Below are 27,895 nucleotides of genomic sequence, written 5' to 3'. Positions count from 1 at the left end.
GCGCCGTGCCCGGGGGCTACCCCGGGCGGCTCCTCGCCCCGTGCTGGGAGCCCCAAGACCGGCGAGTCTCCCCGCGCCAGCGCTAGCGAAAGGCTGCCTAGCTGCGGGCAGCGTACGTGCCCCACGTGGCTCCGCCCGCCCTGATATAAAGGGCGGCTCCGGTTGCGGCTCGTGAGTAGCCGGCGGCTGCAGCATCTGTCCCGGGCGGAGGGGTCAACAGCACCGGCACCATGGCTGGTAAGTGCGCCCTGCCCAAGCCGGCCCGGCCCGGCCGCCCGCGGGGGCTGAGCGGCGCTGACGGAGCTGCGGGAGGGCTCCCGGGGGTGTCTCCCGCGGCCGGGGCTGCGCTGAGACCCCTGCCCGCACGGCCCCGGGCTGGCGCGACCCCTGGCTCGGGCCAGGTAGCGGGAGAGCGGCCCCTCCCCCAGAGCGGGAGCTGCCGCCGGAGGCTCGCGGAGCAGGAAGGAAGCGGAGCTCGGCCTAGCCTGGTCCGCGCTGCGGGGACCCCAGTGCGCGCTCGCTCGCTCATGGCGGCTCCTATTTTTAGGCTGGCTGTGCTGCCCGCCTGCCCCAGGGCTCCCCCCGGCCAGCGGGCGCCTCTCCCCCGCTGGGCAAGCCGGGCGCCCCGTGCGGAATGCCCCCTCCCTACCCTCCCCGCCCGGCTCTTGCGGGGGAGGACTCTGAAGCAACCCTGCAGCGCTACTGCCCCGTCACACAGGGCCACCCCCGGGTGGAGGTCTAGGAGCCCGTGTGCTCACAGCTCGGTTCAGCTTCCTGGGAGCGTAATTTACAGAACCGATGGGCCTGGCCCCAGATGTCCCCAGAACTTTGGGGGAAGGTCGGGTGTGGACTTGACGCCTATGCCTTGAAGTGGAATCCAGGGGGTGCATCTCCAGGAAGTCAAAGTCCTGTTCGGCTTCTTGATCGGGGCTTGTCAAACAGCTCAAGCTTAAATTAGAAAGAGAGACAAGTCGAAATCTAGTTGCCCTAAAACGACTTAAAACTACCTTCTGGTGCTATGCTTGTTCCTGGGGTCCTTAGCAAAGTTCTCCGTGTTGTGCTCTTAAAGACAGCTGCCCCCCAGCTGTAACACCCCTATGCATGGTGGAAACTGACAAGACCACGTCCTCCCGGTTGCATGAAGTTTAACAGCTCTGATCCTTCAGCTATAATACTAGCTCTTGTAATAGCAGGTATCTCTCAGAAAAGTGTGGCTAACAAAAAATGGAGATACTTTTAAATGGGTCTGAAGATGTTCATTTGATTCTACCTTGCAAATGCTAAAGGGATGCTGTCCACTCAAAACCTTTATTAATCTTTCCTAATAACACTTCATCACAAGAATTTTCTTAAAACTTGCCATGCATAGATGATTATCTGTCATTACTAGTGGCCCAGGCCAAGAGAAGTGGAATGAGGAAGTCAGTTTTGCTTTCAGATTATTAGTACTGCTTGTCTGGGTTTAACACACTTCTTGGTAATTATTATTATTTAAACAACTTTCCTTGCATTTTTTCCAGCAGCTCATACAGATGCCCCTATTGATCTTACATAGATTTTTCTAATTAAACTTGTATTTGCAGAATTTCAACTTATTACCGTCCAAAACTCGGAGAGGCTGAGTCTGAACTCACACACACACACACACACACTCTCTCCCTCCCTCTCTCTCTCTCAAAAAGAAACTACCTAGAATGGAAACAAAGAGCACATATAGACTTGTAAATATAATGACCTCAGGCATATGTGAAGGAGGGCTGCTCCAGGGAAGGTGTTGGGCCAGTCACAATTGCTTAGCAACAGGTCAGTCCTATATAGCTCTACACTGGCTAAGACAGCCTTTTGAAGGGAGCCAAAAGCTTTATGTTCAGGCAAGTAAAGCAGGTGCCCCTAGGCTATAGATCTGCACGTGTGTCCACAGTACCTCTCTGACACACTACTATGAAGGGTACTCCCCTGTTCAGCTGCTGTAGCCTATAAATAGAACAAAGTGGGGAGGGTGGAAGAAATGATAGCTAGGGGACTGAGTTGATGGAAAGACATTACCAAAAAGTCAATTGACAACATAGCCTGTTGATAGCACAGTTTGGAGCAACTTCATTATTTCTGATAACTGTTGTGTATTCAAATTTAAAAGTGGCCTGAATCTCCACACCAATACAAAACATTAATAACCAGCCTAGGGAGGGTACATTCCATGTTAATACTAACATGTCCTGTTTCATACTGCATAGACTTGAGCTATGTCAAATGACCCTCCTCTGAAGGGGTTGCCAGCACCACACTTTGCTTAAGCAAAAGCAAATAAAGCCTTGCTGTCCCAAGGGAGAAAAACTAGCGAGTAACTCAGTAGTTGGGATTTGCCTTATTTGTTGCTTTCCCCATACTTCCTCTGTTCATCCTCAAACTTAATTTAATGTTTGTCTGACCATAAACCCTTATACATCTTATGTTGGCTACTCTAAGAATTGCATCCGATGAAGTGAGCTGTAGCTCACGAAAGCTCATGCTCAAATAAATTGGTTAGTCTCTAAGGTGCCACAAGTACTCCTTTTCTTTTTGCGAATACAGACTAACACGGCTGTTACTCTGAAACCTGTATTGCTCAGTTGTCCTGTTGGGTTAGTAAATCCAGCAGTGTGGGACTTGAATATGCAGTTTCAAAAAGGCAGGCAGACTCCCCTCCCCTCCCCTCCCCCCCCAAGGCCACACAAAGGTCTTAACAAGTAAGCAACAAGGGTGTTAGATCACTGGAAGAGCCATGTTGCCTAGAAAACATCTGGACAAAGATTTTTAGTTTGAATGATGGCACAAGCGATGCAGTCACTTGTTTGCAGACTATTATTGTCTGTACAATTCCTGTTTTTAAGTGTAATACACTGGTGGCTCAGGCCTAGTGAATTCTTAGCTTTTCAAGGCAAAACTTTTCATTTATTGGGAGTGTGAGAAGAGTAATTTGCAAATCGAGGGACAAGTACACAAGTGTTTGCTACTAGAGGAATGTTTACACTGCTTAAGACACTAACAACTTGCTTGTCTGATACAGTTCATGCAAGCAGTTTATATAACTTCTGCATTCAGACTGGCTCCTTGGGGGCAGAATGGAAAAATAGTTCTTCAGAATTTTGCCAGATAACTACACCTACAGTATGCATGACTTCTAGAGCTGTAGTTTACCATTAATGCTACTAATTTCTGAAGTTAACAGACTGGTAATTGTTCTGTCTATACAGGCCCTAGATACACCAAGCAATATGGACTACTACAAATCACTACTCAGTGAATTTAAGTAGGAAACCTATCCCCTTCCATGCATGACTCTGTAGAAACTCTTCTGAAGTCTAAAACTTGGTTAGGTTGAAAACATTTATAAATAGCTTGAGAAGCACTGATCTAGATTACGCTATCTGATGTGGGGGACTGGCAATTTTTTTTCCCCCCCAATATGCGCGCAGACTGGCAGCTGATGGCTCGCGGACCGGCACCAGTCCACGGACCACCACTTTGAGTAGCACTGATCTAGATGACCCAAGATTAAATTAATTTTGTTGCTATTCTAACCAAAGGTTCTCAGATTGGTTTAAAGAACTTGTTGACCACAAGGGTACTGGCTATGTAGGTTCCAGGTACTAAACTGCCCTAAAGTACATCAGACTCTTACAATTGCTTACAATTTGCCATATAGGCAACTACTGCTGTAGTTGAAAAAATTAACATGTATGCCTTAAAGAGGACCCCTTAACTTCTCACTTCTAATATCAAAGATGTGTCCCACCCTACGAGATTGAGAATACCACTTTCTTCATCTACAGCAACTTGTTACACTAGTCAAGATTGACTCCACACAAAATTTTAATGCAAAAATATAAAGTTGCAATGTTAGATAGAAACTAAATGTGAACTTTAATATCTCATTTCAGATGCAAGGACTGGATTTTATTGTAATAAGAATCTTAATTTGATTCCTAACTAATGTGGCCAATTTACTATAATTTTCCACTAAAATTTTAGGGAGTGGTGGTGGCAGCAAAAGGGGGGGGGGGAGAGAATCTCCAGTTGCCATTTTGAGGCTAAGACAGGGGTCTCAAACCCACAGGCCGCATACGGCCCACAGAGTTATTTCCTGCAGCTGCCAAGTTCCCTTCCCTTGCTCCCTCCCTCGTGTGCCATGTCTCTGCTCCTCTGCCTACCTTCAGGTGCTTCCTGCTGCCAAACAGCTGTCTGTCAGCACTTAGCACTTTCCAGGAGGGAGGGAGGAGGACCAGGGAGCTGTGGGCTCAGGGGAGGAGGCAGAGAAGAGGTGGGGCAGGGATTTGGGGAAGGGGTTGGAATAGGGGCAGGAGGGAGGGGGTGGAGTCTTTGGGGAAGGGGCAGGTTTGTATCTTTATATGAAAAGGTGTCAGTGATGGAGCCCTCAGGCCAATGTACTAATCCTCACAGAGTATCAGGGTTGGAAGGGACCTCAGGAGGTCATCTAGTCCAACCCCCTGCTCAAAGCAGGGCCAATCCCCAGTTTTTGCCCCCGATCCCTAAGTGGCCCCCTCAAGGATTGAACTCTCAACCCTGGGTTTAGCAGGCCAATGCTCAAACCACTGAGCTATCCCTCCCCTCATGGTGACTTGAGTTTGAGATCCCTGGGCCAAGACATAGCTGCAGACCTCAAATTCTAATCAAACCATTCTTACACAAGAACTGTCACAGCAATATGCGCTGCACACTCAGGCAACTCTCTGAACAGCTCCCTAAATCTGCAGTTTGCATTGTGGACTGCAGTAAGTGAATGATACCTGCCACTGAGTTGCTCCACGTGGCACTCTGAAAATGTAGCCTCTTCTGTGCAGAACAACTCCTGCAAGAGTGTAGCCCTTTGACAATGTTAGTCTACCTCAGCTTGTCACACCTTCAAGGTTTGTGTCAAAGCTGTTAAACTGGCAAACTTCTTAAGTGGTCACTATTTCTTTTATTCTACATTCAAGTAAAACGTGCAATCACCTGAGGTGCTCAGAAGTCTCTGGTTACTAAAAAGACGCAAAGAACAGCTCTGTGTAAGCTTGAAAGCTTGTCTCACCAACATAAGTGGGTCCAATAAAAGATATTACCTCACCCATCTTGTTGCTCGAAGAATACCTGCAGTCACATTTCTGTATCTTTTAAAATATGAACTAAATTAATATAATCTAGCTAAATCTCCTAGAAGCAAAATAAAAATTCTGAAACTTGTTTCAGTAAACACAATTCTCAGCACAGCTATCCATCTTCCTTGGCAGCAACCCAGGTGGACTTTAAATTGGTGGTTGAAACTGCTTTGATTTAAATCAGCAAACAGAAAATCTTGATTTAAATCACTTATTTAAATCACATTTTGCATATATATATATTTAGTAAAATAAAAATTGATTCTTACTAGTTTAGTTGCAAACAAACGTTTTAATGGCTACCAAATAGAGCCTTTACACCATGGATCGGCAGCCTTTGGCACACGGCCCGTCAGGGAAATCCACTGGCCAGCCAGGACGGTTTGTTTACCTGCAGCGTCCTCAGGTTCGGCCGATCACAGTTCCCACTAGCCGCGGTTCGCCGTTCCAGGCCAATGGGGACTGCGGAAAGCGGCGTGGGCCAAGGGATATGCTGGTTTGAGCATTGGCCTGCTAAATCCAGGGTTATGAGTTCAATCCTGGAGGGGGCCATTTAGGGATCTGGGGCAAAAATTGGGGATTGATCCTGCTTAGAGCAGGGGGTTGGAAGGGACCTCAAGAGGTCATCTAGTCCAACCCTGATATTCTATGAACTTCTACAAGCTTAACTGTTGCCACAATTTAAGTTGCAATTCACTCCTTTTCATATTACTAGATAGGAGCTAACAAGACACTTCCCATTAAAAGCTTGTATTCTCATTGTAGTTTTGCAACAGTCTTGCTAAACACATCTGCAAGGTCTGATCAAATTTCAGAATACGGTTACTCCATATGTAGATCTCAAATGTACTAACACAACTCCCTGAATATTCAGATTTAAACGCCTCTCTGAGGGACTGATGCTAGAACTAAAGTAGTACTATCTGGCAGACAGATACTCACTGCAGGCTGGCCAGAACAAAAACACCTTACATTTGCAACTGATGTCTACATCCCAGCTAGCATTCCATGGTGTGGATTTTGAGTTCCTTCTGGATGAGGAATTTGCATCCAGGTCCTAGCTGAGTTGTATCCAAAGTGTAAATTAGAATGAAGTTTCTATTTGGTAAACTAGAGGGTTGGATAATTTCTCTCCACACAATATGGAATGTGCTTCCTTCTACATTTAGGACCATGTCTGTCAATGCACTGGCTGATCTAATCAAGACATGTTGCTGTAGCATACCTCAACTGTGCCAACCTCTTCCATAAATGTTGTGCATGCCTACTAATGTACAAGGGATCTTAAACACAGTGAGTGGTTTATTTACTCTTCTGAGGCTCCTCAACATAACTCTCTACCTAGCACCTTCTGGCGTGAAATACCATGGTGGAGCTGAATAATTTTAGCAAGCATACTTTGATTTAAAACTAAATGTGAATACTAACAGAACTTCTCTTCCTTTTCAAGATCAGTCTTTTGTGACTCTAGCTACAAATGACTCTTATGTTAAAGGAGCACTGGTCTTGGGTTCATCTCTGCAACACCATAGAACGATAAAGAAACTAACTGTGCTCATAACGCCTCACGTCTCTGCTCCCATGCGGTATGTCACTTCATGAGTATTTTCACCTAGTTGTTCATTCAGTGCTCTTGTTACAATAATTTTTAATCCCCAAATGAAAGCTCTCTGTAGTGACCTTCTAAAGCTGGTCAGAATATTACAAAATGCTAAGGGCAGTAGATGCCAATTAGTATTCCATGAGCTTCTATACACTTGCTGCTTCCAGCAGTAAACTATCCAACCAGAGCATACTGGTTGACAAGTAGTACACTGAAGAGATTGACAAATAGCTAAACGTAAGCCACTAACCAACGAGAGGAAGGATGGCCTTGTAGTTAAGGCAGTGGTCTGGGACTCAGATCAAAATTCAATATCTGGATCTACCACAGACTTGCTGGGCAAGTCATATAATCTTTCTCCGCCTCCCTTAATCCAGTAAAATAGAGATAATGCTTCCTCTCCTACCCTTGTTTGTGTTGTGTTTTAAAGCTACATCTATGCTACCAGTTATGTCGATAAAACTTACATTGCTCAAGGGTGTGAATAAACCACCCTGAGTGACATGAGATACACCAACAAACGCTGGTGTGAACAGCACTATGTCCGCAGGAGAGTTTCTCCCACCAACACTTAAATGTATACCCCAAATTAAAAAACCCAGTAAAAACTAAAAAAGAGCCACCGTGGCTTAACAACCATGTAAAAGAAGCAGTGAGAGATAAAAAGGCATCTTTTAAAAAGTGGAAGTCAATTCATCGTTAGGTAAATAGAAAGGAGCATAAACACTGCCAAATTAAATGTAAAAATATAATAAGAAAAGCCAAAAAGGAGTTTGAAGAACAGCTAGCCAAAAACTCAAAAGGTAATATGTTTAAGTACATCAGAAGCAGGAAGCCTGCTAAACAACCAGTGGGGTAGCTTGGACAATCGAGATACAAAAGGAGCACTTAAAGATGATAAAGTCATCGCAGAGAAACTAAATGAATTCTTTGCTTCAGTCTTTGCGGCTGAGGATGTTAGGGAGATTTCCAAACCTGAGCTGTCTTTTGTAGGTGACAAATCTGAGGAATTGTCACAGATTGAAGTATCACTAGAGGAGGTTTTGGAATTAATTGAGGAACTTAACAGTAACAAGTCACCGGGACCAGGTGGCATTCACCCAAGCGTTCTGAAAGAACTCAAATGTGAAATTGCAGAACTATTAACTATGGTTTGTAACCTGTCCTTTAAATCAGCTACTGTACCCAATGACTGGGAAGATAGCTAATATAATGCCAATATTCAAGAAGGGCTCTAGAGGTGATCCTGGCAATTAGACCGGTAGGTCTAACGTCAGTACCGGGCAAATTAGTTGAAACAATAGGAAAGAATAAAATTGTCAGAAACATAGAGCATAAATTGTTGCGCAAAAGTCAGCATGATTTCTGTAAAGGGAAATCGTGTCTTACTGATCTATTAGAGTTCTTTGAGGGAGTCAACAAACATGTGGACAAGGGGGATCCAGTGGACATAGTGTACTTAGATTTCCAGAAAGCCTTTGACAAGGTCCCTCACCAAAGGCTCTTACTTAAATTAAGTTGTCATGGGATAAGAGGGAAGATCCTTTCATGGATTGAGTACTGGTTAAAAGACAGGGAACAAAGGGTAGGAATAAATGGTAAATTTTCAGAATGGAGAGGGGTAACTAGTGACGTTCCCCAAGGGTCAATCCTGTTCAACTTATTCATAAATGATCTGGCGAAAGGGGTAAACGGTGAGGTGGCAAAGTTTGCAGATGATACTAAAGTGCTCAAGATAGTTAAGACCAAAGCAGACTGTGAAGAACTTCAAAAGGATCTCACAAAACTAAGTGATTGGGCAACAAAATGGCAAATTAAATTTAATGTGGATAAGTGTAAAGTAATGCACATTGGGGGGGGAAAATAACCCCAACTATACATACAATATGATGGGGGGCTAATTTAGCTACAACTAATCAGGAGAAAGATCTTGGAGTCATCGTGGATAGTTCTCTGAAGACGTCCACGCAGTGTGCAGTGGCAGTCAAAAAAAGCAAACGGGATGTTAGGAATCGTTAAAAAAGGGATAGAAAATAAGACTGAGATTATCTTATTGCCCTAATATAAATCCATGGTACGCCCACATCTTGAATACTGCATACAGATGTGGTCCCCTCATATCAAAAAAGATATACTGGCATTAGAAAAGGTTCAGAACAGGGCAACTAAAATGATTAGGGGTCTGGAACAGGTCCCATATGAGGAGAGATTAGAGGCTAGGACTTTTCAGCTTGGAAAAGAGGAGACTAAGGGGGGGGATATGGTAGAGATATATACAATCATGAGTGGTGTGGAGAAAGTGAATAAGGAAAAGTTATTTACTTGTTCCCATAATATAAGAACTAGGGGCCACCAAATGAAATTAATGGGTAGCAGGTTTAAAACAAATAAAAGAAAGTTCTGCAGTCAGTGCACAGTCAACCTGTGGAACTCCTTGCCTGAGGAGGTTGTGAAGGCTAGGACTATAACAGGGTTTAAAAGAGAACTGGATTAATTCATGGAGGTTACGTCCATTAATGGCTATTAGCCAGGATGGGTAAGGAATGGTGTCCCTAGCCTCTGTTTGTCAGAGGGTGGAGATGGATGGTAGGAGAGAGATCACTAGATCATTACCTGTTAAGTTCACTCCCTCTGGGGCAGCTGGCATTGGCCACCGTCGGCAGACAGGATACTGGGCTGATTGGACCTTTGGCAATACTGGGTCAGACCATTCTTATGTTCTTAACACAGCTTAACGCCACTCATTGGGGGTGGATTAATTATGTTGATGGGAGAGCTCTCTCCCCATTGGCATAGAGCAGCTACATTAGAGAGCTTACAACAGTGCAGCTGCGCTGCTGTAAGATCTCTAGTATAGACATAGCCTTAGACTACAAGCTCTTCAAGGAAGGTTCTGTTTTGCTGCCTAGCACAACTTACATTAAAAAGGGGGGGAAATGGCCCATTAGTTTAGGGCACTAGCTTGAGACTCCGATCAAGACTGAGTACCCTGCTCTTCTACAAAGCTTCCTGTGTGACCTTGTTCAAGTCTTAATCTCTCTGCCTTTGTTCCCATCTGTAAAACGGGGGAGACTTGTCCTTCTCTAACTCATAGGTGTTTTGAGGATAAATGCATCAAAAGCCGAGGCACCTGGGTAATGGAGGCCATATAAGTAAATTAGATAGTTTCAAATTTGAAACAACTCATGGCCCCTGCAAACTTTAATACTTACAAAAAGAAAAGGAGTTCTTGTGGCACCTTAGAGACTAACCAATTTATTTGAGCATAAGCTTTCGTGAGCTACAGCTCACTTCATCGGATGCATACTGTGGAAAATATAGAAGATGTTTTTATACACACAGACCATGAAAAAATGGGTGTTTATCACTACAAAAGGTTTTCTCTCCCCCCCCCCCCCCACTCTCCTGCTGGTAATAGCTTATCTAAAGTGATCACTCTCCTTACAATGTGTATGATAATCAAGGTGGGCCATTTCCAGCACAAATCCAGGGTTTAACAAGAAGGTCTGAGGAACAGTGGGGGGAAAGGGGGGGGGGGGGGGGAAGGAATAAACAAGGGGAAATAGGTTACTTTTTATAATGAATCAACCATTCCCAGTCTCTATTCAAGCCTAAGTTAATTGTATCCAATTTGCAAATTAATTCCAATTCAGCAGTCTCTCGTTGGAGTCTGTTTTCGAAGTGTTTTTGTTGAAGGATAGTCACTTTGAGATCAGAAATCGAGTGACCAGAGAGATTGAAGTGTTCTCCAACTGGTTTATGAATGTTATAATTCTTGACATCTGATTTGTGTCCGATTATTCTTTTACGTAGAGAGACTGTCCAGTTTGCCCAATGTACATGGCAGAGGGCCATTGCTGGCACATGATGTCATATATCCCATTGGTAGATGTGCAGGTGAATGAGCCTCTGATAGTGTGGCTGATGTTATTAGGCCCTGTGATGGTGTCCCCTGAATAGATATGTGGGCACGGTTGGCAACGGGCTTTGTTGCAAGGATAGGTTCCTGGGTTAGTGGTTCTGTTGTGTGGTATGTGGTTGCTGGAGAGTATTCGCTTCAGGCTGGGGGGCTGTCTGTAGGCAAGGACTGGCCTGTCTCCCAAGATCTGTGAGGGTGTTGGGTCATCCTTAAGGATAGGTTGTAGATCCTTGATAATGCGTTGGAGGGGTTTCAGTTGGGGGCTGAAAGTGACGGCTAGTGGCGTTCTGTTATTTTCTTTGTTAGGCCTGTCCTGTAGTAGGTGACTTCTGGGAACTCTTCTGGCTCTATCAATCTGTTTCTTCACTTCCGCAGGTGGGTATTGTAGTTGTAAGAATGCTTGATAGGTGTTTGTCTCTGTCTGAGGGGTTGGAGCAAATGCGGTTGTATCGCAGAGCTTGGCTGTAGACAATGGATCGTGTGGTGTGGTCAGGGTGAAAGCTGGAGGCATGTAGGTAGGAATAGCGGTCAGTAGGTTTCCGGTATAGGGTGGTGTTTATGTGACCATCGTTTATTAGCACTGTAACTACCTAGTATCTAGTACCCCTCAGACAGAGACAAACACCTACAAGATCTCTATCAAGCATTCTTACAACCATCACAGGGCCTAATAACATCAGCCACACTATCAGAGGCTCATTCACCTGCACATCTACCAATGGGATATATGACATCATGTGCCAGCAATGGCCCTCTGCCATGTACATTGGGCAAACTGGACAGTCTCTCTACGTAAAAGAATAATCGGACACAAATCAGATGTCAAGAATTATAACATTCATAAACCAGTTGGAGAACACTTCAATCTCTCTGGTCACTCGATTTCTGATCTCAAAGTGACTATCCTTCAACAAAAACACTTCGAAAACAGACTCCAACGAGAGACTGCTGAATTGGAATTAATTTGCAAATTGGATACAATTAACTTAGGCTTGAATAGAGACTGGGAATGGTTGATTTACTATAAAAAGTAACCTATTTCCCCTTGTTTATTCCTCCCCCCCTTTCCCCCCACTGTTCCTCAGACGTTCTTGTTAAACCCTGGATTTGTGCTGGAAATGGCCCACCTTGATTATCATACACATTGTAAGGAGAGTGATCGCTTTAGATAAGCTATTACCAGCAGGAGAGTGGGGGGGGGGGGGAGGGAGAGAAAACCTTTTGTAGTGATAAACACCCATTTTTTCATGGTCTGTGTGTATAAAAACATCTTCTGTATTTTCCACAGTATGCATTCGATGTGAGCTGTAGCTCACGAAAGCTTATGCTCAAATAAATTGGTTAGTCTCTAAGGTGCCACAAGTACTCCTTTTCTTTTTGCGAATACAGACTGACACGGCTGTTACTCTGAAACCTTTAACACTTACCTTTCATATGCCTACTCATGAAGGGAAGAAATAAGCAAGCTGGTTATAGCTCATCCTTTGAGCTTCTCAGTCTTATCTGTGATTGAATATACTAATGTAACAAGCCTTTGCTACAACAAAACTTAGAAGTTTTTGACTAGATGAAAGTTTAACTTCAGGCCATGACTCCCCTTTGAATTTGGGAGTGGGAAGTAACTAGCTGGACTAGTTACATGACCCTTGTTATCTAATCCACAGGAAGCTGTCTTGGCCAAATACTGCTTGCTATAATGACAGTTGATTCCAGGTTTATCTCTACTATCTAACACAAAATGGGCTACTTAATCTGTCTCAAGTCTCTGACTCTAGTGCCTCACTTATACAACTGCATTCTATTCAGGTGAATCATTTTCCTGTCCACTAGGCTAGCAGTCTCCTCCTGAAGAGGAGGGCATGAAAGTACAAACTCCAACATAATTAAAACAAATATTTGGACAACCAGTGGAATGTGGCATGAATAGAACTTGCAAATATTATTGATCTTCAATATTCATGCATATTTTAGAAGTTTGTTTTTTTAACTTCCCCTGGGACTAGAATAATATCAAATATCATTTCAAGTACAACAGTTGACAATCTGGAGGGTAAAGTTGTAGTTCAAGACCATTCAGCTTGTACACATATACAGTTTACTCCCTGATAGCAGCTCAAAATACTCAGGACATTTATGGGTTGGCTAGCCCAACTTGACTACTGGTATTAAACCTAAAATGTCAAGAAATCTGAAGCCATAAGCATTAGTCCCTCAAAGTAGTCTGTAGAAATCAAGATCCCTCTATGGATACTGATTAATTTTAGTGGGTTGACTGATATAAATTGGACTTGCATAACTGCCAAGAGCTTTAAGAACTCATAGTGTATCTTATTTCAGTTTAGCTCTCTTCAGCGTTAATATGATGCTTTTAACTCACAGTGGAGACAACATTGCTCCAAGAAACCATTTCCAAGTAAAAAAAAGTAAACTAAACTACCTAGATGTCTACTGCACTCACTGCCACCTGAAGAGCCCTGGCTAAGTAAACACTCTCTTGATGAGCCAGATAAACTAGCAGCAGTTGCGTCTGGTCCTTGTGGCTTTAAAGGTCAACAAGTACTGTTCAGGATTCAGCTGCTGTCCAAAGTCCTGCACAGACCAGTCTAACAGCTTCATGTTTCTTTGCAATAAGCTTAAAATAGTCTGTCACCTCACCAAGAGGCAGTGTTCTCAGGTCTGGCTGAAAAACTGGGTGGGGGGCTCAAACTACAAGACATGATCTGCCTGACTTGTGTATATACACAGCGCTTCAGTTCTCATTGCTACTACTCCAGCACCAGTCAGCAGTACTAACTGGTAACTAAGGTATTTCTATGCTAGAAACTTGACAAGACTGTAGCGCACCTGTTTAAATAAAAGTAGACTAAATACAAGACAGTCTAGGCTTCAACTCCTTATTGTGCACTAAGAATCTAGGCAATACAAAGCTGCCTTGGGGTTGGGGATATTGGAAAGACTAACTTGCAAAAATAAATCAATGATTCCTACTTTTCACAGGAAAGTGCTAGAAAAAGTCTTCGATGAAGTCTTATTGGTAGATGTCTTGGACAGTGAAGATTCAGCCCATCTAGCACTAATGAAAAGACCTGAGCTGGGTGTCACTTTAACAAAACTCCACTGCTGGGAACTGACTCAGTTTTCAAAATGTGTGTTCATGGATGCGGACACAATGGTAAGTTATATATTTGCTGTTCAGAATACAGTTACTTCTAGTGGCTTGCAATAGGAACCTCTTCTTATTGGGGACCTGTAATTTGGTATGCAGGGAAGTGCTCTTAAGCCTACAAAACAACTTGTAATTGGCAGTAATAAGGGAATATCTCTGTCAAAGCTGTCCACCATAAAAATGAGACCTTTGATATGAATGCTTACCTTCATATCTTGGGGTGGATGGCAAAATCAACAAAACATAATGCTATGAAGCGTCTAGCCTAGAAAACAGAAAGCAATTTTTTCCCCCCCACAACTAGGTTTTAACAAATATTGATGAGCTTTTTGAGAAAGAAGAGCTATCTGCAGCACCAGATCCAGGCTGGCCTGACTGTTTTAATTCTGGAGTTTTTGTTTATCGACCTTCCATTGAAACATACAATCAGCTGTTACAACTTGCCACAGAGAAAGGCAGCTTTGATGGTATGTATTGACTCCAACTCCAATTTTCAAGTTTAGATTGTTTAAAATGATGGGGGCAGGGGGGGAATGTCTCAGATGGGCATGCCTTAGAGGACACCACTTACATTAGAATTCCAGCACCTCATTGGAAAGAGTACTCATGTTTACAGGAAACTCATATGCATGGACTCTTATAGATAGATAGATTTTTTTTTTTTCTGACTATAGTGAAGTCAGACTCAAACATCAAACATTAATAAGCTTATCTTGTATTAAAGGCCTAGATGGACTTCAGAGGCACCTTAATGAGTCTTAAGTGGCAAAGGTAGGCCAAATTAAACAGCCATTTCTAAAACTTTCTGTAGCTCTCAACTAGAAGAATGAACATTCTTTAGATTATAAACCAGTATAGTATCCTACGTTTTAGATAAAAACTAGTCACTAATGGATTTGATTGTGTTGGCCACTTAAACATTAAATCAGTGAAAATAAGCTTCCATCAACTCAACTTTTCACAAGAATCATTTGTGGATATCCTTAGAGATAAGGTGAACATGATGTTGCCAAAGTTGGATTGCTCTACGTGGCTTTTTGAAATGATTTGTTCTGAAACGTTCTTCTACTCTCCGTAGCTAGTCAAATAGCTTTGAGTAAAATTAGGTGTTTTTATCAATCAGTAGCAGCATTTCCTCAAAAAAAGGGCGGGGGGGAATTTGTCTCTTTGGAGACAACAGTGGTGTTACTCAGAGGCAATGTGTGTGGGGGAAGCATGTAGGGTCCTGTGCTTCCCCTCCCCTCCCCTCCACCCATTTGCGGCTTGGCTTGTACTGAGCATGCTTGTACCCTTCCCCCCCCCCGCCCCCCCCGAACACACACTGTTGGCAATCACAGGTCGTCTCTGGTGTTACTAACTAGTTTTAACAACCTTGTTCATGCTGTTTGAATAGCAAACTGTCTTGCATGCTTCTTACCTCCAAAGAGTTCGGATCTAATAGTCCCAAGAGTAAATGTCCTATCCCATTCAGTTGTTTGCTTTTTTGTATTCATTCTGGCAGGTATTGCTAATGGGCCCCTGAATATAGAATGGTGGCCAAATGAGATTCTACAGGTGGCCTACTGACTGTAGGTGACCTGTGTTTAACTTCCTTTTGGAGCACCATTTTCAAGTAAGTTGGTAGTACAGTTGAATTTGCTGCCTCACTAAATAACTGGACATGCCAAAAAAGAGATTCTGGTTCAGTCCAGAAATCCCATACAGTTTCTACATTGTGGACCAGCAAACTAAACAGGACTATCACTTTGAGGGATATGAGAAGACTTGCCATAGGTAGTACTTAATGGTGAAGAAACTCTGCCCTTACTCAGGTTTTAGCCCTCAACTGCAATAAAAAGCAGGGATTTAGCCTTTGAATTAGTCAGTGTTAATCCCTATTAGAATTCTAGTAATGAGAAAGTTTACAGACTGAAGATGAATTAATCACAGCCAGTGCTAACAAGTATAGAACTTAGTTGCAAGCTATGTAAGTACAAAATTACTTGATGTATCAGCCATACAAGAATACACTGAAGTTAGACTAATCAGCTTCTGGAAACTGCTTTTAGTATTTCTGTAGTACTGAAGCTTTGACTCATATGTGGCTGCATTAAGTTCAACTTCATGAAGAAAACCGCGCATCAAAAAAGATAACTTCAACGCCATGGGTTGAGCAACCCCATGTCACCTGGCTCTACTCTAGGTCCTGCTGCACTTCATGTTTTTACATATGCCATAGGCATTTTGCTTGATATGGTTATAAAATGTCAGTCAAGCAATATGCCTGTGGCATATGTAAAAGCGTGAGTAAACAGGCTTTTGATCTAATTTAGTATCAAGAAATACCTCTCCAATCTACTTGGGACAAATTCCTGACAACTGGTCTCCCACTAACTCTGTAGTACCTTTTAAACCTTGGAGGAGCTGTGGTTCACTTGAAGCTTTCAGTTCTTCCTGAGAATAGTATAGCTTCCTAATCTATAGCTATCCTAAAATACTATTTCAAATTAGGTTAGCTTGACAAACTGGTGTTAGACAGGAAGTTTATGACTTTAATCTCTATCATGCAAAATCCCCAGTGTAGCCATAAAGAGCTTGATAAAGCAACTAGTGTAGCACACAGCAAACTTAACAGAATAAATCATGCTTGTGCTTCTTTGGGGTCAGACAATAACCTCATCATTGACAATGGTACAATGGCGAATGATCTAAAAGTGCAGCGAACCAGCATGCCTGTCTCAAATTATTTCAGTGAGTGCTAAACTCGGGCATTCTTCAAACTTTCAGCTAGTCCCATGTTTATAAAGCAGTGGTTCTCAATCCGTGGCCTATGGGTCACTTGCTGCTCAATCAGCAGACAGCTGTAGCCCATGGACATCCTCAAGGCCCTACAGGTAGTATATATGTTGTATGGATGCGGCCCACGCAACACAGACTAGAGAACTGCATATGAGGCCCACAATGGTAAATAAGTTGAGAACCACTGTTTATAAAGCAAAAGTTACATTACTGCTATGATAGGGACTCTAACGTGGTATTCAAAAATCTCACTTCTAAACATGGGAGATGAATTGTTAGTATGTCACTGTACCATCTTAAACTTTGTGCATAAGCATTATTCGATCAATAGGCTTTAATGTAACAGCTACTTTTTTTTTATAGACCTAGTTATATGTATTGAATCTAGCAACAAAAAAAAAGCAAGCCTAAGGCTGACCTATAAGGGTAGTGGAGGAGCACTGTTAATGTTTTTTTAACTCTATTCATACTGTTTCCACCACTGGGTCTGTTATACTCCTACACCAGTCACTATCTAAAACAGGAGCACTTTATTAAATTTCTGCCATAATCCAAAAAAAGCTTGCACATGCCACTGCTGAAGTCTTCCAGTAGCATGCCATTCTGTTGTGAACATATCTGTTCATCAGAGCACCAGTCCTTAAGGGATCGGGTACAAGAAAATATATAGCTCAAGTATTACACCCTGGTAAACAAGATTCACACTAAAATACTCATTTTAACTCAGTGCCACTTTCTGCCAGCAGATCGAGGGACGTGATCGTTCCCCTCTATTCGACAGTGGTGAGGCCTCATCTAGAGTACTGTGTCCAGTTTTGAGCCCCACACTACAAGAAGGATGTGGAAAAATTGGAAAGAGTCCAGCAGAAGGCAACAAAAATGATTAGGGGACTGGAACACATGACTTATGAGGAGAGGCTGAGGGAACTGGGATTGTTTAGTCTGCAGAAGAGAAGAATGAAGGGGGATTTGATATCAGCTTTCAACTACCTGAAAGGGGGTTCCAAAGAGGATGGATTTAGACTGTTCTCAGTGGAAGCAGATGACAGAACAAGGAATAGTGGTCTCAAGTTGCAGTGGGGGAGGTTTAGGTTGGATATTAGGAAAAACGTTTTCACGAGGAGAGTGGTGAAGCACTGGAATGGGTTACCTAGGGAGGTGGTGGAATCTCCTTCCTTAGAGGTTTTTAAGGTCAGGCTTGACAAAGTCCTGGCTGGGATGATTTAGTTGGGGACTGGTCCTGCTTTGAGCAGGGGGTTGGACTAGATGACCTCCTGAGGTCCCTTACTACCCTGATATTCTTTGATTCTACAGAAAGAAAGCAATTATCAGTGGCCATAAGACTTGCTGAATATTTTAATACAGCACACAGTGGTTACAACTCTTGGATACTAATCCTTTATGTTCACAAACTTCTTGGGGACCTATCTTCCAGTATAATACTGCTTGCCTCAAATGTTGGTAATACATGACTACAAAGTAGTCAAAATGTCTATTTCGTAAGACAGACTAAAAATATCCACTAGTTTTCCATTTCTGGGACATGACAAATTGATCTTATCTGTGAACTCAGCTATCCTAAAGGTTTAGGATAACATGATGCAATAATCTTGGTCCACACTACTGTACCTAATGGGGAGGGAGAAGGGAAACTGAACTTCATAACGGGAATGGCCAATGCTTGCCTTCAGTGTTTCTAGCAAACTTCTAAAAACCTGGGGCTTTATGAATTTAAAAGCAAGACTAGCTAAAATAAAAAGTCTGCTTATCTTATAGTTTAGAGCAGTGCAAGGGAAACTTTCCATAGGTTATGTAATTTACTAGACTTCCTTCTAGCCTGGGATCCAAGCTGGTATTTGAGCAGTTAATAGTTTCAGATCTAAAACAACATATAGATGTAAGATGCTAAAGTATTGATTATACCTGCAACTATAATAGCATATGGCACAATTATTATACAGCGCTAAGTTGAACTGGCATTCCTTTTGGTGGGATTGGAGGGGCTCTTGGTTTTCAGTAAGACTAGGACACTGAAACAGTCCATAACATAAGGAGCGAAGAATATGCAGTGGAGAGGAAGTATTGGATGATGATGTTTGGGAGGAATTTAGTAACCTGTACTGTGCAGGACGACTAGTTCTATGACGCAAAACATACAGCTGTTCTTTAGGTCTACACACAAATCTATTCCAAACAATCACTCAGGATAGTAGAATCACTTAGTCTAAACTTACAGACAAACATAAAACATGGGAGGTCATGCAAAGATGCTTTCTAATATGGTAGGAGTCTTACAAAAGAAAGGCATGCAAGTTCCCAATATATAGTAATAGTTGCATATCTCTTGACTTGGAAGCGCTTTCCTAATAATATCTGATGACAAACTCCCTTAGCTTCTGTGCGCTCTCATATTTATCCCACATGGCTAGGGTCCTACCAAATTCATGGCCATGAAAAATGCATCAGGGACCGTGAAATCTGTATATTATAGGGTAAAGCACACAAAAGGCCAGATTTCACAGAGGAGATCAGTGTTTCTCAAATTGGGGGTCCTGAGTCTGACCCAAAAGAGTTGGGGGGGGTTGGGGGGGAAGAGGAAGGTTGCAAGGTTGTTTTGGGGGGAGCTGCAGTATTGGCACCCTTACTTCTGCGCTGCCTTCAGAGCTGGGCGGCCAGAGAGGGGCGGCTGTTGGCCAGGCACTCAGTTCTGAAGGCAGCGCCCCACCTACAGCAGCGCAGAATGGTGGCAATACTATATCATGCCACCCTTACTTCTGCACTGCTGCCTTCAGAGCTGGGAGGCTGGAGAGTGGCAGCTGCTGACGGAGGGCCTAGCTCTGTAGGCAGCTGCGCAGAAGCACGGGTGGCAATACCATATCATGCCATTCTTGCTTCTGCTGGTGGCAGCTCTGCCTTCAGAGCTGGGCTTCTGGCCAGCAGCCACCACTCTCCAGCTGCCCAGTTCTGAAGGCAGCGCCGGCCACCACCAGCAGCACAGAAGTAAGGGTAGCTGTACCACAGTACAGCCCTACAATAACCTTGGGATCTCCCCACAACTCCTCTTTGGGTCAGGACCCCTACAATTACAACACAAATTTCAGATTTCAATAGCTGAAATCATGAAATTTACTCTTTTTTTTTAAAATCCTATGACCGTGAAATTGACCAAAATGGACCGTAATTTGGTAGGGCCTTACACATGTCACTTCTAACTTACTGCTGTATCAATTGGCTGCTTTGGCAAAAAGCTAATGGTAGAACTCTGCCATGATTTCTTCAGAATTGTTCTCTCACCTTTCGGCTCCACTAGTGGGGGTTTCATTCTGACAAGTGATCATCTGGTTTCTCATGCACTTTTTTGCCCAAACTGGCTGGCTGGAGTAAATATAGTGGAGTTGTTAGTCAGACTAACAATGCGGGGAGAGTAGTAATACAATAATTTTTAATGCTACCTTAATCCAAAAGCATACATCAGGAATCTCACTTGTGTGTCAAAGCTGTCTTCTCTTTACCAACATAAGATCAAATTCAGAATAGCACTATCATGTCCTAAAACAGAAATGGCCCAGTTAAGGGGCTGAGAGAGGGACTTGCATAGTTCTTGGTCTGGAAAAGTGCTGAGGCTATTTCTGTAAGTAAAGAACAAATGTCAAGGTGAACACCACAAACGAAGTCCATTTCTCTGACTAATGCACTTTCTCGTCAAATTCCTGCATTCTGTTCAGCATTCCAAGTCTCTTAGGAAAACACATAATTGCTCTGCATCCAGGCAGTCATTTACTGACTTCTGCTGTTGTAAACTAGCCTACATTCAAAATGGGGGTCTGAACACTTCGTGCATGCGTCAGCTGAAACCTAAAACTTCTAGTTTCACATAAGCTTATGAAGCTAACTAGGAGCTTTAATATAGTTGACTTCTAGTATGACATCTCTCAGAAAATGTAATTAAGGCCTTGGTTTGCTTTTAGCAAACCAATCAGTCCTTGATCCAAAAAAGCAGTCTCATTATGTACAGGACTGCTGAGCCACATGTGGGCCTCTAATAATCAACCGTGGGTCAGAGTTATCTTGGTTACATGTGTAAATCTGGAGTGACAGATCATAATCTGGTCTACTGTATTTGCCTCACTGCAACTGAAATAACAAATCTGACACTTCCAATGTTTACTACTCCAATTTAACTCCACTTCAAGTTGTGAATGGAAACTGAGTTGCATCATGCAAGACCAAATGCATGTTCACATGTAAATTATACCACTAGGGATTCTAAGCCTTTGGCTGTCTTCTGGGAGGTAAAATAGCCTAAAGTATGACTTAAGTTTACAAATCTGTAGCTGCCTCTGGCAAGAGGAAGAGGGCTAATGTGCCCTCCCAAGGGTGAAAATGTTATAGTTTTAAGAAAACTAACTTCTGTAAATAGAATACTACTGTATTGCCACTAATTCCTACTGGGTATGCTAGCTCACGTGACTAAACTGAGTCTTGAATCAGTGATTTTAGTGAAGAAATTTAAAACAGGAATACTGATAACTCTCCATCTTTCCCTTTCAGGTGGGGACCAGGGGTTATTAAACACCTTCTTCAGCAGCTGGGCAACAACAGATATCAACAAACACCTGCCATTTATTTATAACTTAAGCAGCATTTCTCTATACTCCTACCTTCCAGCATTTAAAGCGTAAGTTCAGCATTCTTTCTTGTAGAAAAATGATTCATAATCTAGTGTAGCCATTATATGGGCCAGATTTAAAAGAGCTCTTGTGAAGCTGACCTCTCTCTTACTAGGTGACGAAAAGGCTGTATAAAATCAGTTCTTTGACTCAATTTCAGTTCGGAGATTCAAGGTTAGGCCAAATGAAGGGTATGTGATAGCTAGTGCAATCTCTTAATTTCACTTTGAACCATGTAATGGTTTAATTTAGATAAACTAATCAATGGAAGTATTGATTATGGAAGTATTCTTTACATGGCTGTGGCCTAAACTACCTCTGTCAGTGGCAGCAGCTCATTCTTTGAATTAATTTACCTAGCACAGGTGTATTTGACAAGGACCTGTTCTATTGCAAGAGTATAACTCAACACTCTCTTTTAATCACAGGTATACTACTGTGACCAAAGAGGCATTATCTGCACAGCAGTTGTCCTTGTTAAAGAGTTTAGTTGAGTGAGGTTTAGCCCAAACCAGTGTGGGCTGGGTATGGTGACAACTTTTATATAGATCAGGTGTGGGCAACCTATGGCACGCGTGCCAAAGGTGGCACGCAAGCTGATTTTCAGTGGCACTCACGCTGCCCGGGTCCTGGCCACTGGTCCGGGGGGCTCTGCATTTTAATTTAATTGAAGCTTAGCATTTTAAAAACCTTATTTACTTTACATACAACAATAGTTTAGTTATATATTATAGACCTAGAAAGAGACCTTCTAAAAACATTAAAATGTATTACTGGCATGCGACGTTTTCCCCACGTAATGGTACTTTGCATTGTTACTGGCCTAATTCTGATCTAAACTCTAGGATTGTTACAGCATAAAGTGTGAAAAACTATTCAAACATGGGTGCAATTTACGATCTTTTTATTACAACTGGACCATGTTAACTGCTAGCTTCAAAAGCGAGTGAGGAGCAATTGCATGAAAAGGCCAACTGATCTTTAGATGACATCAAGTTGCTAGAGATTAATGCAACAGCTAACATAAGCAGTATTGTTGCTGGCTCAAGTTCAAACCATGTCTTGTGATCTGAACATCTGAAATATTGTCAAGTTAAAATTAGAACGCTTATTTTAAGAAGAAATACATGCAAGCCACAGTGAATACTCACTACTGAGTAGTCAAAATAAACAGTATTCAGTAAGCTAAAAGCTATTGTGACGTACACCGTACTCTCCTCAGCTACTCCGTTGCTGAGATTAGTCATGTCACAAAAAAAAACTTACAATTGACCTTGTTGCCATGAAAGGTCAGCTGAATCTGCCTGGCCCAGGCAAAAACTTCCTTCAAACTGAATGGAGTTAGATGCACATAATGGGCTGTTTAAAGATAGTGGTTTCTGGATTTTGAAAGTAACACATGGGCTGTCAGAATAGGCATTCTAGATTAACATATTTTTGATGTAGATGCCCACATCCACTAGACACAGTTCAATAGCTGTAATGAACCAAACTTGAACCCTACTCTGACATCAATATCTAATCCTTCAGAGTCTCTGTACCATGAGGCTGAGATTCACACCTGCATAGAAAGTCTTACATGCTGTCCAGCTTCAAAGCACTGGGTGGAGGTACCCCTGGTTTGGGGGGTGAGGGGGGAATCCATTTGAACATACTTAACAGTTTTCTATAGAAAATAAAGGCACTTTCATCCTGACTGACTCCAAAATGAGCAGCAGCAGAGATCAATCCAGGAATGCATGGAATGTTCTAGTGTAACTATTGTAGAAGACCGCTTTCCTTTACAAGTCTAATCTTATTCACACAACAGGAAGGATCAGCCTAAACCAGCACTTCTCAAATGTGGCGACCAATGCGGCCACTATAGCTACATGGAGCCACTAGGGGCTTTTTGTGCAGCCACAGCCTCCTGGGCAGTGATTGAGGGGGAAAGCAGTGTTCACATACAAATATCACTTTTCACAGAAACAGACTTACTAGCTAGCCCCCCCCCCCCCCCACACACACACACACAGCAAAAGAAACAACAACAACAAAAGACAAGAATGTGCAAAGCACATTTGTTTCTATTCTCTTTAGGACCGATGTAGTGCTGTAGTGTAGAGTTTCCCTGAAACAGATTCAATTGAGGGAAGGCTGGCCCTCTAGAGGACAAAATGGAGTTGTCTTAATTCCATTAAAGTGGTCCTGACTAGTTTAAAAACTAAACTTGGCCATCTATTCTGATCCGTTAGCCTCTCAGGCCCTGCACTTAAAGCCTGAAAACAAAGTTCTTCAAAGCAATCTCTTCTATGTTGCTTGTATTTAACAGCGTTTGACCTAAACTCTGGCAGTAAGATTCCTTCTGCTGTATAAAATCAGACCGCCTCAGATCACTTTCAAACATTTATACTGACACATGAAAACATACAATTTAATAAAATGTAGTTTAACTACCACAAAACACTAAATTTTTAACATGCTGTAGATCTTATCAATGGAGCTATGTTTACCCCAAGATCTGAGGAAACGGGAAGTATTTCCCAGCTGCCGATGAGAGAGCCAGGGCATCCGGCACCTGGGAACGTAACCTGGGCTTGTTGAATAATCTGATTTCTGCTGAAATGATCAGCAGTGAAATGGGGAATATGGAGATCAAGAACACTGATTTTAAAGTTTTCACTAAAATGAAAATGAGGCAGTTCACTGTTTGGAGGTTTCTGCCTGCAGACTTGAGAAGACAGCATACTGCTTGACTAGATTCCTGATAGAAAGCTTCCTCTGCAACCAGAAGGGCTAGAAACTCTATAGCAATGTAACACCAAGAGCCCATTGGAGTGGGCTCTCTGATCCTACTAGATTACTACTAGCAAGGTAAAGAGACTTCAAAAAATACACCCACTATAGCTGCATGATGATTTATGTAGCCCTTCCATAAAAACTAAGTGTAATTTGACACTCTTGATCTACCTAGAGAGCTGAGATTTTAAGGGTTCTGAACAGCCATGTATTTGAAGAAAGAAACTTGTCGAGGCAGGAGTGGGGTGGAGGGAGAATCATTAAAACACCTCCGTGCAGTCTCTCCATGGCAGGTGAGACAGACTGCATCCTTCTAGGATGCCTGAACTACCCTCTGCAGAGCTGCAGTGGCGGAAGCTTTCTGAAGCTGGATATTCTGACCAATTCCAACCTCCCCTTCTGTAGGGCTGAAGACTTAAAAACCAGTGATCTTGTCACTGATGGCTGATTAGGCTAAGTGTATGGTGTCTAGCTATTTGGATCACTGAATCTGTAGTGGAAACTCTCACTCTTAAAACTTGTTCTGATTGCAACTGCTGCTTGAGACTGTTCCATCCTGAGTTCTCATGGACACCAAACTACCAAGAGACTGGCTGCTGTAAGTACTGAAATGGCCCAAACCACTAGGTTTTGGCTGTTTTCAATCTGAATAAGCTATTTGAGGTAGAATTCTATCTGCATTCTCCTGTTGCATAGTGATGCTTTCAGTGCCAGTAGGCAGTTGCAATTTCTTAGCTTTTTCTTTAGGAGATGGAATGCTATCTTGTATGTACTTTTCCTGGACATCTAGTGTCTAATTCAAATTCCTTTGTTTGGCAGGTTTGGCACAAATGCTAAAGTGGTGCATTTCCTAGGAAGAATGAAACCATGGAATTACACATATGACTCCAAAACAAAAAGCATAAAAGGTGACACAAGTGATCCCACAATGGTTCACCCAGAATTCCTCAACATGTGGTGGCATACCTTCGTCACCAACATCTTACCACTACTCGAACAACATGGAATTGTTAAAGATGCCACTACAGGTGTAAAGGCGGTATGTCGTCCTCTTCTATCGTAGATACCTGCATTGAAACAGTCTAAATGCGGATGTTCTGTACTTCCCCCATCCCAGACTTCAAATTACTGAAGGCTTCAGGGAGAATCCATTGACTTGAAGCATAGCTTTCTTCAACTCCTTGTTTAAGGCTTGACATAAAATAGAACAGAGGAAATAACTGGGTTAGTCTGGTCGCTGGTGTAACTGTTTACCCATCTCCCTTTCTAAATCACTACTGTGAACTCTAAAGAATTACTGAAGAAGTGGCTACTAACAATTGTGTAGAAACCAAATTGGGGTAAATCCCCCCCACCCCCCAAACTACATACAGAGGCCTGTCTCTTACTGACTTCAAGCAAACAGACTTGGTCTTCTAGCTCAAGCAGTAAAGGCTAATTGTTTTGGGGGGTCAGTTCCCACGGGTGATACCCAAACAAAAAGGTTGTATGACAAAACAAGGAGTCAGGATCCTGAAGTCCTTAAGTAATTTGTAGCAACTTAACATTTGTACGACCTAATAGGAATTACCTGGCTGTTAACCATTTTAAAGCTCACCAGATTAAATTTGAATAGTTCTGCAACAGGTGTTCCTAAATATGCTGAACTAAATATTCTCTCTAATTTTCTAAAGTCCGCACATCCCAAGTTGGAAAGTGCTTGAACATGTGAGACTAAATTTTGTCTCAGTTTACTTCTAGTATTGAAGTTCTGCTAATAATACTGCACAAATATTAACCCAGTTATCTTTTTTTTTTTTTTTAAAGATTTTTGTCTTGTAACAAAATATTCAATTTTTACTGAATATCAAGACTTACTCCAGGTATTCTGGAAATGATTCCATTCAGTGGAAAAGACCATACAGAACTATCTTGTAACCCACCCTTTGCTGGCCAGAGCAAACACCCATCTTATGCTCCCTAAATACTGATGAAGAGCAAAATGTTGATGCTGAATGGCCTAAAATTAAAACTAGGATTGAGGAGGGCCCTCCTATGTTAGAGGTTCCCCCTTATCACAAAACTGAATTCTGAGTATTAGATGAGAACAAGCAATCTCATACAGTGGTTAAGATCTCTCCCTGGATGAGTGTGTGCGCAATGATGGCCACCACCGCAATGATATTATATATGGTTGTGATCAGCCTTGCAGTTCAGAAGCTACTCTGTAAAAGTAAACTAACTGCACTAATATTCATGCATCTCAGACTGAGGCTGCAGATAGTTATAAGCATGTTTAAAAGAACTTGGCATGCCATGAGTGCTCCTGCGGCACTCCACAAGCTGGTGTTGACCGTCCCTCCATGGGAGGGAGGGGAGAAAAAGTGAATCCTACATCGCTAGGGATTCAGTCAGACTAATCTAAAAGAAGCCAGAAAAGCTAGTTTAGGAAGATTTGCATCTGTAGAGTAAGTGGAAAGTATAGGTTATAGCAACTTTCTATCTTTATTTTACCTTTCACACATGGAGTTTAATAGCATGTATGGAATGCAGCTTTGCAGTAACTTTATACTAAATTTAGTATAACAGAAAAAGTAGTTTTTAAGTTCTCAACCTTTCTAAGCCCAAAGTTACTGATCTATTTTAGAGCTATGCTTTCTCTTGTCCATCTTACACCTTTCTAATGAACTATTTGCAGCTGTCGGGCTTGGTCTATTCTCTGGCTTTCTCTTGTGGCTTCTGTAGAGAGGTATGAAGAACTTAAACCAATATTGACCAGTACTTTCCTGTGAGCTCTCCATTGACTTCTCAATTTGTTCATTTTTATTTTTTGGCTAGGAAAGTTGTATAACCCTTGCATTTTTTCCCCCCCCAGACAGTGCTTGCTGCTTTGCATGAGAACATCTCATTGGTTCTCCCACCTTCAGCCCTCTATTGCTTGCTTAGAAATAGGCCCTATAATTCTTATACTGTCTACTTACTATGCTCTCCTTCCAGGACGAGGTTACAGAGGCAGTGTCCCACATATCACTTTCAGCAGCAGCACCAACTTCACCACCATCTCCTCCACCAGCTGAATCTTCAGAAGAACGGAAGGAGAAGTGGGAGCAAGGCCAGGCTGACTATATGGGAGCAGACTCCTTTGACAATATCAAGAAAAAACTTGACACCTACCTCCAATAGAAGTGCTTCTATTGCCGATGTTCACAGAGATGCAAGAACTTGTTCCAGAGCTATAGCAGCTAGGAAAGTGTTTGAATATGGTCAGTTAAGCTTGCTAGTAGCTTGATAATACTCATCAGGCTGAAGATCTTTGCAGTACTACAGGTGAGAACTGAGCAAAGGCTATAGAGTAGAAATCCTTTTGCCGGCTGTACCTGCACAATCCTGAAGCCTTCCCTTCTAAGTAAGACTGCTGGATATGCCTATTTTAAAAACAAACAAACCAACCCCTCGGGAACAGGGCACTAAACTGGCTTGACACTTACTCCTTTAAACTTGTAGGGCTGTGCTTTACCTCTTAAAAGATGAATGGCGTTACTACTTTTTCTTGCTATCTTATACAGGAGACCCTATATTTTTGGGATTGTTTAGAAGTTGAAGTGGTTGCAACACTGCCTTACTCTAAATGTTTAGTACTAAACTGTTAGCATACATGCAAACTTAATACAACTTCTAACAGCAAAGGCACTGCTTTGTGGTATTAGTCTCACACTGAAGATCTTGACCAGGTTTTAAGTACAGTACATACAGCATGGTAGAATGTTTTTGTTTTAGTTCTGTATACTATGGGACTAGTAAAACTGAATTTTACCTGTAATATTGCACTCATTGCAAAATAAAAACTCATGATGCATTTCTGGCTTC

The 27,895-nt window shown here is 42.4% G+C and overlaps 1 protein-coding gene across 2 annotated transcripts; it reads left to right on the top strand.

Annotated features, from left to right (window-relative positions):
- Positions 1 to 2: 2 nt before the first annotated feature.
- On the top strand, positions 3 to 27,878 carry GYG1 (glycogenin 1). Of its 2 annotated transcripts, XM_074963798.1 has the most exons (8): positions 3 to 237; positions 6,586 to 6,721; positions 13,655 to 13,829; positions 14,128 to 14,290; positions 21,153 to 21,279; positions 24,869 to 25,088; positions 26,727 to 26,777; positions 27,026 to 27,878. In XM_074963798.1, the coding sequence occupies exons 1-8, from the start codon at positions 231 to 233 to the stop codon at positions 27,209 to 27,211; spliced, it is 1,065 nt and encodes a 354-aa protein (XP_074819899.1). In that variant the 5' UTR covers positions 3 to 230; the 3' UTR covers positions 27,212 to 27,878. The 2 variants fall into 2 exon arrangements, with proteins under 2 accessions (XP_074819899.1, XP_074819900.1); XM_074963799.1 differs by lacking the exon at positions 26,727 to 26,777 and having other exon boundaries at positions 21 to 237.
- The last annotated feature ends 17 nt before the right edge of the window (positions 27,879 to 27,895 follow it).

Source organism: Natator depressus, chromosome 9 (genome assembly GCF_965152275.1).
Source record: "Natator depressus isolate rNatDep1 chromosome 9, rNatDep2.hap1, whole genome shotgun sequence".
Taxonomy (NCBI): Eukaryota; Metazoa; Chordata; order Testudines; family Cheloniidae; genus Natator; species Natator depressus.
The sequence above is the reverse complement of the archived record's forward strand: the minus strand, read 5'-3'. Positions and strand labels throughout refer to the sequence as shown.

Bases quoted from the DNA above. Each gene is read 5' to 3' on its own strand.
- GYG1 (XM_074963798.1), top strand. The intron at 13,830-14,127 runs GTAAGTTATATA...CCCCACAACTAG, and splicing joins TCATGGATGCGGACACAATG to GTTTTAACAAATATTGATGA. The intron at 14,291-21,152 runs GTATGTATTGAC...TTTCCCTTTCAG, and splicing joins AGAGAAAGGCAGCTTTGATG to GTGGGGACCAGGGGTTATTA.